The 12564-nt window shown below is 35.8% G+C and overlaps 1 protein-coding gene across 1 annotated transcript in view; it reads right to left on the bottom strand.

The window, feature by feature from the left end:
• Positions 1 to 575: 575 nt before the first annotated feature.
• Positions 576 to 12564, bottom strand: part of LMBRD2 (LMBR1 domain containing 2) — a 24823-nt gene continuing 12834 nt past the window's right edge. The window contains exons 12-17 of the mRNA XM_009285173.1: positions 11715 to 11812; positions 9804 to 9907; positions 8567 to 8613; positions 6597 to 6699; positions 4536 to 4665; positions 576 to 2602 (exon numbers count right to left, since the gene is read on the bottom strand). Of these exons, the coding sequence (XP_009283448.1) occupies positions 2542 to 2602; positions 4536 to 4665; positions 6597 to 6699; positions 8567 to 8613; positions 9804 to 9907; positions 11715 to 11812 (543 nt within the window). The 3' untranslated portion in view covers positions 576 to 2541. The remainder of the gene's footprint in view (positions 2603 to 4535; positions 4666 to 6596; positions 6700 to 8566; positions 8614 to 9803; positions 9908 to 11714; positions 11813 to 12564) is intronic.

Here is a 12564-nt window from a genome sequence, read left to right as displayed (position 1 = left end):
GGGAAAAAACAGGCCCCAGGAAGGCTTGATCCAAATCTCTGAAGTCAGCAGGGCCGAGGTAAGGATACTGCACAAGCATTCAGAAAAACAAACGTTCCTTCTATAATTTTTCTGTTAGCACTGAATTAGATCCCTTTGTAGTGACATTTCAAGAGTTAAACAAAGAACCTTCATCCAAAGATTTTTACAAACAAACTTTTGGGCAATTAAGTGAGAGACAAATCTTAAGAATAGAAATATCAAGTCTAAGAACATTCACGTGGATGGGTGTCCAAGAACATATACAACCCCTTTCATGTAAAGCTGAATTCAGGATAGCATTTCTAAGTAGATCTAAAATAAATTAAATAGGTGCTAACATAAAGCTGCTAAAGAACAATCTGAATAAAAATAGTCTTGTTTTCTCAACTTCCAGTCCCTGACACAGCCATAAGATTTTGATCAAGCTTTTACAATACAGGAAATATCCAAACTGGAAATGTGCCCTCTTACAGGGAATCTGGAAATTGCATGAGCTTGAATACATGTGGGTATGGCTGTCGTTCAGTGTATTCACCTAAGAACAGAACTGACGATTATTTTATGTCTGCCAATTTATTAATATAATTCTTTCTATACAGAGTACCTTCATAGTAACAATTCAGTGTTTTAAAACAGGCAGATCAATATATTACAAATATCACTACTGTTAGAACGCATGATGTACTAAATCACAGGAGGTAGTTAGATTCCCATTAACAATTACTTCAGAAAACAAAGACTGTTTTTAAAAATTAGTAGAATACCTCATTCATGAAAATTTACTTTTCAGAGTAACTCATTCCTAGCTGCTTTAAGGGATGTCTGGTTTTTAAGCATGGTAAAGAATTTATGATAGAAACATGTTCTCTTTCAGTTTTCAACATAACTTTGCAATAAGCACATAAGAAAACTCCCAAGTGGTAAAGACTGAAGACAAACTGCAGCAAAGCAACATTTTAAATTAATCAAATTTCCAAAGATATCATGAATTTGACCACATCTTTTACCTTATGATTACATTTGAAAATTCATTCAACTAACTACGGTTTAAACGTGTATCTACACCAATGAAATTAATGTGAAGCTTTTTTACACTGTTAATAATTGGCATTTTTGAATGGCATTCAAATGAATAAGCATTATTATTTTTGCAACAACTTACTGCAAAATACAGGCACCATAGAAACAGATACATAATGCAACCAGGGCATTTGGGACATTAAAAGTGTTTACCATTATCTAGTCATGCTATGTATTTCCCTTCTTTTAAAGAAATACTCTACAATTTGAAGCCGTGCCTGAGGTGTGTGCAAATCATGATGTTTCAGCATCTAGCTCAATTTTCACATTGTATTTCTTTTACAGTAACAAAAACATTAGTGTGCCAAGATTTTCAACTGTTACAACTGTAAAAATCTTAAGCAGACACCGTATCTTCGATAATGTATTCTTGCTATTGCACATATGCTCATATGACAGTGAAACTCTGGTCCATATTCAATGTCAACTATTTACACATGCTAAAATCATTTATCTGCATATAATGTTGGAAAAGAAAAAATACTGCCTTTCTTGACCAATACACCTTGCTCCAAAATTTATGCCACCAAATTTCATAGAATCATAGAATCACAGAATACCAGGTTGGAAGGGACCTCAAGAATCACGTGGTCCAACCTTTCTTGGCAAAAGCACAGTCTAGAAACTGTCCAGCCGAAACTTAAAAATGTCCAATGCTGGGGAATCCACCACTTCCCTGGGGAGACTATTCCAATGGCTGATTGTTCTCATTGTGAAAAATTTTCCTCTTGTGTCCAATCGGAACCTCCTCAGGAGTAACTTGCACCCATTACCCCTCGTCTTTTCCATGTGACTCCTTGTAAAAAGGGAGTCTCCATCTTTTTTGTAGCCACCCTTTAAATACTGGAACATGTGTTTTATGATTTTATGAAGAACAGCCTGCCATTCAATCTTTCTGCTTATACACAGACTGATTCAAAGACCACTGAAGCCAAAAGAAACCTTAACTTAATTCAGTAGATTTTGGACTAGGCATAAAGCTCAAATAGAAAAATTATAGAAAGTGTTTACTACAGTAATTGATATAACTGCACTTTGGATGCATTAAGATGCTCTCACAGCATCTGTTAAAATACAAAAAAATTCCTTCCAAAAAATCCTCTTCCTTAAACTTACAATGTTACAGTTCAAGTTGAGCTCTAGGTATATTTATGAAGTTTACCCTCTATTTACTTAATTAATAGTTTTCTCCTTTTGGTCACGACACAAAAGCCCACACTGATGCACAACAATATCCAATATCTACAATAGAAGAAGCATATGCTTGTCATAAGTAGTCAAGTTGTTATACAGGTGCACTTCCAAAATAGTTGTTCCTTCATATTCTTTTTTTAAACAAAAATGGTCTTTTCTGGTTCCGTGATATATCATAAATACAGTATTTTCCAAGCAATGAGTAGGAAAAAGATTTCTGCTGAATTTTCTTTAGCTTTGAAGAGTTTAGACATCATCAAATATTTTGCTTCGAGACATTGACAGGTATCTTCCACCAGGCTGGTACCTGCAGAATCAATTTTAAATATGAAAAACTATCATAGGAAATAGAAAAATAAAGACCCATGAAATCATATAAATTTCACTCTACTCATACTCCTTAACTATCAATTAATGAATTACAGGATCTGCATTTCTACTGAATTACTGTTTCCATGAGAATTTGATAGGCAGTCATTAAATTAAACCTCATGTGACCAAGAAAAACAGTGATATGAATACTGGGAGTCTTAAATAACTTTGCTTCCTGATACAAAGGAAAGAAGTTGAATGTTTTTGTTGAACAGAACTTTTTTTTTTTTAAACAAAAAAAAGCAAAAGAAGAACAACAGCATCCAAAAGTAGTTTGGGTGATTAACATCTCATTGGGTATTCCTAAGAGAAATACAGTATCACAGATAATGAAAACAAATGGCTGCATACTTAGTGGGAAAAAAAGAAGCTTCACAAATTGTTGGTGAAACATATTTTAAAAGCATTTTAAAAGCACAAATAAGTTCCAATGAAAGCACAATGTACTTCCTCTCCACAGTACTTACCAAAACCTGAACAGACACAAAGTCAGAACCTAGTGTCCCTAGTGCTCTTACTGTCCTAGAATGCTTGTAACTATTGCAGGAGCTATAGTTTTGAAAAATCAATGTCACACAAGGTATTAAGTCAATTGAAATTTCATACGCAATTATTCTTGATTTATTACCTCCATGAAATGAAATACAGATTATTAGAGGAAAGCTCAACTAAGCTCTGTGGCTCCGGATTTTCTTTTTAAAGAGAAAGTTCAGAATGTTCTACTCTGCAAAGTCTGTATAGGTGCCAGAAGACTTCAGATACTGTACTTTAAAAGTATTTGCTCCAGAAGAGTTACATATGCAAATTCCTACTTTTGTAGACTATTATCCCTTTCACACTGTAAGGAAGTCAACAGCTGACAGAACTGCTAGGCTAGTTCCTCTTTAAACTCTTCTGCTTAAAAAGAATCAACTTTTGAAATGTGGTGACATTAGACTAGTTAGTTGTTGATACAAACTAACATTGATGAATAAATCTGTTAAACCTGGCAGTGTTATTTAACAGCATTCTTTGCATGTTTTTGAACTGGCATTTATTTGTTGACATTATAGATATAAGTCAACTGAAACCATTTATGGCTTTTTTATTGGATTGGGTATGCTAGTTTTAGCTGAAAAATAATGTAAACTGTAACTTTTTATAAGGGAATTTAAAATTATTTATCATTAAATGGTTCTACAGCATAACTAGCTAGATAAAAAAAGCACCCATAAAATGTATTACTTGTTTCTTAAATATGAGCAGAGCTTAGCAGTCATATAAGATACTCTATTTCTCGACTAAGGAAATTTGGTGTTGCAGTCACACCCACAGAATCACAGAATTCTCTATGATAGACAGAGCTACACTGTGCAGTCTGGGACGTTTTGTTCAGTATGTTCAGATTTTAATTTAGTCCAGTAGTTCCAAGATCTGATCCCCAGGTGTATTCCTGCAACTACTGGTCCTGCAATACTCAGTTTTCTTTATTGCAGCCCTTCATGATGGTTTTTATACATGGAAATCAAGTGAGCTTTCTAAAGTCTTGTAGGAAATTAGAGAAAACTTTATATTGTACATATGCAGGTCATTCTCCAGTTTTCTGGTTTTATATGCAGTATTTTTCAGATTATGCCAATATACAAAATTACATTCAACTCAAATCTTACTCAGACATTTCTAAAAAACTGAAAAGCCTTCATGTTTCAATTGGTTTTAAAACAATTCCGGTATCATGGGGGGAAAGGAAGAAAGGGAAAGAGCTAGGTGAGATGATAAATTTTGTTCACAAAACTATTGTTATGATACCATCTGATACAGCTGTCATAGGTCAGAAGACAGAATACATTAGTACATTTTAGTTGTAAATAACACAGAAGATTCCTCACCTTCCCGAGTCCGCTTCAAGAGGGTCATCATTAATTGAGTCTGCATTAAAATCCAAAGGTTCTGCATCCTGGAGGAGTTCTATTCTATCTCTTTCAGTCCTGCCATTTGATCGGGTATACTTTGATAGTGCTGAATAGGTAAAAGGAAAGATAGACACTCATTTGCTCTATGAACATCTTGGAGTGTGTGGAGACATCAAACTTAAACGACCAGAATAGTAATTTGCTAGTAACTCATCCAAAGTGTAAGTGCAATGATTTAGAATAGATTCAATATTAAACCAAACCTGGCTACATGCTCAAATTTGTAGTATTTCATTTTTGTATCTCCAGAGCAATGTAACTACAACTTTTCTTTTGCCCCTCAAGTAGGATGAGATCTACTTTGCAAAGAATCAAAGAAAATGAGAAGTTATATGCAAACTTTACTTTTAAATCAATAAATCATCCATTCATCTTCCCAACTTCCTACTTTAACTAAGCTAGCTAGAGGGTTTTTTTGGTTTGGTTTGTTTTTAAAGGGGCAATCTCATGAGTTAATGAAATATAGTTGTTTTGCAGTTCACTCTGCCACCTTCACTAGGCCAGCACCTACAGCTTGTTTTGGTGTTGGAATGCTACATATGGAATGCTGAGGAGAAGGACTTGGGGGTGTTGGTTGATGAGAAGCTCAACATGACCCGGCAATGTATGCTTGCAGCCTAGAAAGCCAACCATATCCTGGACTGCATCAAAAGAAGCGTGGCCAGCAGGTTGAGGGAGGTGATTCTGCCCCTCTACTCTGCTCTGGTGAGACCCCACCTGGAGTACTGTGTTCAGCTCTGGGGCCCCCAACATAAGAATGACATGGACCTGTCGGAGTGAGTCCAGAGGAGGGCCACGAAGATGGTCAGAGGGCTGGAGCACCTCTCCTACGAAAACAGGCTGAGAGTTGAGGTTCAGCCTGGAGAAGAGAAGGCTCCGGGGAGACCTTACAGCAGCCTTCCAGTACCTAAAGGGTCCTACAAGAAAGCTGGAGAGGGACTTTTTATGAAGGCATGTAGTGATAGGACAAGGGGTAATGGCTTTAAACTGAAAGAGGGTACATTTAGATTAGATATAAGGAAGAAATTCTTCACTGTAGGGTGGTGACGCACTGGAACAGGTTGCCCTGTGAAGCTGTGGATGCCCCATCCCTGGAAGTGTTCAAGGCCAGGTTGGATGGGGCTCTGAGCAACCCGGTCTAGCGGACGGGGTCCCTGCCCCTAGACGGGGGGTTGGACCTAGATGATCTTTAAGTTTCCTTCCAACCCAAACCATTCTATGATTCCATATTCATATGCTTAACATTAAAAGATAATTACATATAATTTCAGTTAGTCTCCCACTGAAAATCCAGGTTTCCAACTTTGTAAAGAGGAGGGGGAAATCTACCAGAGTTGTTTCAAAAGCATGTTCAAAGCTTCCCTCCTCCCCCTTTTTCCTTCTTTTTTTCAGTTTCATTTCTCACTTCTTGTTAGCTTACAAGAGTACATAAAAAACATTAACACTGTGACAAATAAGCCTTTTGGAAGTTTAGTGCATCCACAAAAAAGTTTTTTGCTAAGAGACATTATTAAATGAACATGTATACACTCGTGTGATATGTTACTGACTTTACATTCATTGGCCATTTATTTGATTATTCCATTATTCCAGTCTGAGAGAGTTCATTTGCAACTAGAAGAGGTAAATTTTAAGATTTAAAACTCCCAACTTCAAGACACATCCTAAATAAAGTCTCTTTGTTGACAACTGCTATTCTAATGGCAATCACCTGTCCCGTAAGAAGACCAAGTAATTGAGACTAGCCACAATCTCCAACCTCAACTAGTTGAAGTGTTGAAGATGGGAAGAAATACAGCACTCTTTTCAGGTGTCTTTAATGGGCAAGATGACACTGTGCCACAGAAGAGAATATATCACCGCATCATATAAGAAAAAAGGAATCCATTTGAAGCTACTCACATAGCCAGTATTGTGCAGACAAGATATTAAAAAAACAAAACAAAACAAACTCCCTCCAAAACCCACAAAGCTTACATCTGTTGGTATTGGTCTCTGAGAAGCTGGATTCTTTTTGGTCTGTGTGGACAGCTCTGTTTCTAGTGGAATCGTCTCTATTTCCATACCGCTCCTTCCATTCCTGGAAAAAAGACATAAAAAGAAAACACAAGCTGTGAGGAAAAAGTAACACAGCAAAAGCATACATAGGATCAAGAAATATTCCAGACTCACAATTTAGAGCTAATTGGTCAATCACATCAGACTACGAAAGTAATACTTTGAAAATGTTCCCATTCAGTATCTTGATACAGGAAGAATTTTCGTTTTGTTTCAAACTCAAGATATGTCCCTTCACTAAACCGGTTACCATAGCTGTTCTATAGAAAAAAGACTTGCAGAAAACAAACTGCATGTTAAATTTGCACTCAAAGTTCACTCAACTGCCCTAAGTTACAGTGGGAACGTTGCTTTTTTTGATTTCTACTTCCATCTAGGGGTAGAATAGTAAAATAACGAGATGCTGATAGCACAAATAACCATTTGCATAGGCCATGTTTACTAAGCTTGTTGTTCTATTGTGTTCCCATTCCATCATGTTTTAGTATGTAAACATTTTAGTATGAAGTATAATGAAATATTAAAGAAGATAATGTCTCATGCTCTTATTAAACATGTCAGTAGAAACTTTTCCAATTGCTGCAATAACTTTAATATGTTTCAGCTTCATATCTAGATCCCAGATTATGGACTGGTAGGAACTGGTATACTCAAAGTTACTGTGCTGATTTATGCCATATGTTACAGCTCCAAGCTGCAGAAGGATTCAAGCATCTAATCACGATCCAGTAAAAGATACCACTCTCAAAAGCCCCAAAAGTTTCAAGAATGAACGTGCTACGGTATTTAATGCAAACTCAAAAAGCAGGTAACATCTGAAATTGAGTTTGCTGTTGAACTAAAATTGTTGCTTAATGTCAGATCATTTCAGTGTATACTAAATGTATCATGCAGTTGCTACTATTTGGTTTCACAGTAAGTTCAAGTTCTAAAATTATGAGATGGGGGCGAGAGGATCAGAAGGTTATGCAATATCTTGAAAAGCCGATGGCTGTCATCCATAATTTAAGTATCCCTGAGCTTGAAAAGCCGATGGCTGTCATCCATAATTTAAGTATCCCTGAGCTTGAAAAGCCGAGAAGTTTTAGTCCCAGTATTATCTTGCCTTTGTGCAGAAAGTATTTTCCCCTTCCTTTAGTCAGTTCATTTTTTGCATGCATCCTTTCGATTTATCTGTGACTTTCTATGCTAAATTCCAAATGTTATAAATTAATGAAAAACTAAAGCTATTATTAACTGAAGCTGCTTAAAATGAAGCTGCCTGAATTATTTTTTATTCAGATTGACTGCCTTCACAAATCTTTCAATTCAGTATACGCTCAAAGTATGATCTGAATCAAACATTCTGTTTGTTACTCAGTGGTAACAGTATTAATTCTGTCTTAAATGTAATTCCCTCCTCTGTAAAAACAAAAATAAATCTGTGCTAATTACTTTCCAATGAGCACATGAAGCAATGGCTAAGTTTGGGAGGAGCATACAGTCCCCATCTCAGTGAATATGATGACACTGCAACTGAAGTTATTTCAAGCAGAGCAGTATCAACATAAAAGACTGATAATAAGCAATTTCAGATTATTCTGCATCCTAGAAATCAGGACCCTTTTTAATGCTTGTTACACCTATTGGCATACACCATTCTCACAGCACACTGAGTAACAAAAATTTCCAAGTAGTGTGACCACAATTGCTCTCTTATCCTTTAAAATTAAAATTTAAATTATCCCCCCCCCCCCAGCCAAGACTATTCTGCAAGATTAAACTGTCTCCATCACTTATTGGAGACTTATTTTTTTGTGAAACAGATCATTCTGAATTAAACAGCAATAGCAAATCCTATCAGATATTGTAGCATATTAATATTATAATTAGTTAAAACAATCTCATACCCTTCTTCTGTTTTCACCTTCCTCCTGCCTTTGTCGTTTTCTTTTCTCTATAAATAAAAAAAATTGTCTGTATCTCCATACAAGAAAAATCATTACCAATTTTTTTTTAAACAAACAATGAATATCCAAAGTTAGCTAGCAAAGATTCTTATTGAAATAGATGGCTCATACAATTAAATAAAGACAAAAGACAAAGCTGCTTGTTACAGAGTTTCCTATTAAAATGAATTCATTACAATGATATCTTGGGTCAAGGCATAATATTTGGATACCAGCTGGCAAAGCAAAAAAACCCAAACCTCTTAGAAATAGTTGGAAGAAGTATGGCATTAAGAAGAAACTTGAGCATTATTGAATCAAAATCTTGCTGAAGTTCTATGAGGCAAAAAGTATGACCCTAATAGTTTGTGTCCTTATCTGCTACTGAGCTGAAAGTGTAACATCACGGTATCAAAGAAACAGTAACCTCTTGTTTAAGGGAATGAGACATTACTCTTTCTCCAAAAAAAGAAATACTACTACTCTAAGTAAATCTAGCTTTTGTTTTTCATAAACTATGAAAGGGCAATGAAAGTATTCCATAATATAACATTGTATCCAGAGATTTTAATTTCTAAACATTTACTCAAGAACCACAACAGCTTTTAACAACTTTCAAGAAACACTTTCAATAAAAATTAACATAAAAAGCTCTCCAAAACAGCAGATAATTACAGCTCTACAGAACAACATGCTTTGTGTGATAAAACACAGTTAGTTGAAACAGCAAAAAATCCTAAAGGAAATGACAGAATTTGGGCAGCTCAATCAACACACTTACACAAAGAAAGATTAAAATGAGTTTGTTGATGATAAAGACAATTTAAGTGCTAACTATCCTTTGATAGTTATGCCTATGAGAGACTACACAAGCACCTGCTCAGGTATTATTAGATCAGTAATGACTTCAGAGGAGCACCACTTAACTGAACTGTAAAATATATAAAAATATCTAAAATTCAGATACTGGATGAGTAAAGCTGATACTTTACTTCAGATGTCAATGAAGTCCAGTGCTGTTTATATAGCAACCACAATGCGGTAAGTCTATTGCATTTTGTGCAGTAGACTGCCTCAGTACAGTTTTCAAAATATTGACAAGCTACATGCTTTTATTTTTTGTGTAACATTTCAGACAAGTTTAATGTAATAACAGATTATATTTTACAAGAAGACTAGGATAGAGGACCTATCTTACCTCTTCTGATTAGCTCTTTTCCTTCATCAATCAAATCAGAGGTCATTTCGCTATCCCCCATGAACTGCTGGAATCCCAAAAGATTCAAACAACGAGTTCCTAAACTGGTAAAAGCAGAAGGAGAAGCAATGTCCTTTGTTAATTTACAATTAATAGTTTAGATGTATTACACTGCAAAATGTAAAACAAATTATTCAGATATTTATATACAATTCAAGTAAAAAAGCAATATAGAAGAAAAGATAGATTATTATACTAGCTGAGAAATCAGAACATTCAGAACAGTGACACGTTCCTAAATCCAATTCAAAGTGATGGAATAATCCTACTGAAACAGAGAGATAAGACTATTTATAGTCTGAGTAGTGCAAATGATTTAAGATAGACAATTGCTTGAAATGTTCTCAGATATAACGGAATTTATACCTATGATATCTTACTGACTCCTCTTTGACAGAAGACAATTACTATAAAAATTTTGTGTATTATGATTTCTGTGTTTTTGAAACAGTAGTAACATAAGAAAGCCACCTTCATTTCATGTTTTACTCAGGAGAAATGTGTGGCATACTCTTAAGCTGCAGGGATGCTGGCTGCCATTTTGGATAGCCATTAGGCAGCAGTCAGATAATAAGCTTGCTCCATCTTTAAGCTAGTCCTGGAACTAAATAGCATGAAACCACTTTCACCTTTCCAACTTCACACCAGAGAACACAACTGTCGTTTTTGTTATGGTTTATTGTTTTTTACTGAGCATCAAACTGTATTTGATGCTCCAAACTGGAGCATCAATATCATGTTCAAAATTGACTTCATTGTATATTATGCTGAAAAGTTTTTTTCCTGTACTATCTGAACTTTAAGATTGCTGGATTAAACAAGGGAGACAGCTTTCCTTGATAGATTTTAAACATTCAGTTTTGCATGTATCTGAATTATTAGAGGGCATTAACGTTCAAGCAAAGCAATTTCCTCTCCTTTAGTTTCTTTTCTTCCTTTTCACTATGGCATTCAAGACCCAGGATCATCATGGACAAGAAGTCACACAAACTATTTTCTTGTCATTGGCTTTCCTGTTTGCTTTTTGTGGGTTTTTTTTTTGCCTCCACCACCACTTTTGTCACCTAACCTAAAGGTAAGCGGGGAAAACCTAGGACTGGATCCTTGTCTTACTATCTATGGATGCACATAGGATACTAATGGACATTCAAGGCATTTAACTACATTCTACATGACTCAAAACATATACATTGCTTCTGACTAAATGGTAATGCAAAATTGAAGAAGTGAACATAAATGTAGCCGAGCAACGTCAGACCAAAAGTAACTCATCCCTTACAGTGGTCAAAAGCAGACATTTTGAAACGTAAAGATAAAGCAAGCATATAACAGTATTTTCTGCAATTACCTTTCCAGCCTCCAGCAACCTGTGGCTTAAGGAAACAAGATCAAATGATTTAAACCACTATGCTTTCAAACTGAAGTCTGGTAACTGATCAGAAATTTGTTATGAGTCTGTTAGAAAGTTCATTACCTAAAGTTTCTGCTAATGCTTCTTAGTTTATTAGAAAACCTTGCTGAAAACATAGCTTCCTCATAGTAATTTTAATCTCAAAAGCAGAATCTGAATGTTTGTGGGCTCCAAAGTTTGAACAGATCAGACCTCAAAATCTAGGAATGAAGTTTAATGGGGAAAAAAACCCCACAACTCAGTTATGAGTTAATACAATAGATATTCTTAAAATGTACACATTTAACATACATAAATAGAAATTTATTGCTTTAGTTTTTGCATTTTTATTAATATTTCACAACTCAACTGCTGGAAGAGGAGAAGTGAATCTCTTCCTGATTGCTGAAACGAATATTAATGTAAAGAAACATGGAGGATCTGCCTTGCAAATCACTTACCTAAAGTATGTGGCAATACAGAGAATGACAACAAGCATTGGGTAATATATATAGAATCCATCTGCAATGAAGGACAGCACTCTCATGGATCCCATTATCTGGAAAAAAATCCACAAGAACAATCTCAAATCAGATATATTCTACATAAATCCATAAAGATTGTGCCATCTCACTGTTTTCAGTCCACAACACACAAACACACAATCCTTTACAGTTACTGAAACATAGGTAAGTATTATCATCACAGATCTGATTCAGACAGTTGACCCAGAATGCCCAGATATAAAGGCCGCCTCTAACAGTGTATCCACTGTGAGGTTTCTAAGATGCTAGATCTTCTTGTCTCACCCAATCCAGAACCAGTTCAAATCTGGTGGATCTTTTAATCTGCTGTGAAAAGTCTCTGAACAACACTGAGAGTCTACTTGCTAACAACAAAGATGTGAGAGGTAATATGCTGTATGTTATATGCCATAAGAAGAACGGGCGGGGAAGATGACTGGCCTGGCTGAAGAGGGAGCTTTTGCTGGGACTCAGGAAAAAAAGGAGAATTTACCACCTGTGGAAGAAGGGGCAGGCGACTCAAGAAGAGTACAGGGATCTCGTTAGGTCATGCAGAAAGGAAATGAGAAAGGCAAAAGCCCAGCTAGAACGCAATCTGGCCGCTGTCGTTAAAGACAACAAAAAATGTTTTTACAGATATATTAATGACAAGAAGAGAGCCAAGGAGAATCTCCATCCTTTACTGGATGCAGGGGGAAACATTGTCACCGAGGATGAGGAAAAGGCTGAGGTACTTAATGCCTTCTTTGCCTCAGTCTTTAACAGGCAGACCAGTTATCCTCAGGGT

Source organism: Aptenodytes forsteri, unplaced genomic scaffold, assembly GCF_000699145.1.
Source record: "Aptenodytes forsteri isolate BGI_AS27 unplaced genomic scaffold, ASM69914v1 Scaffold120, whole genome shotgun sequence".
NCBI classification, from domain to species: domain Eukaryota; kingdom Metazoa; phylum Chordata; class Aves; order Sphenisciformes; family Spheniscidae; genus Aptenodytes; species Aptenodytes forsteri.
The sequence above is the reverse complement of the archived record's forward strand: the minus strand, read 5'-3'. Positions and strand labels throughout refer to the sequence as shown.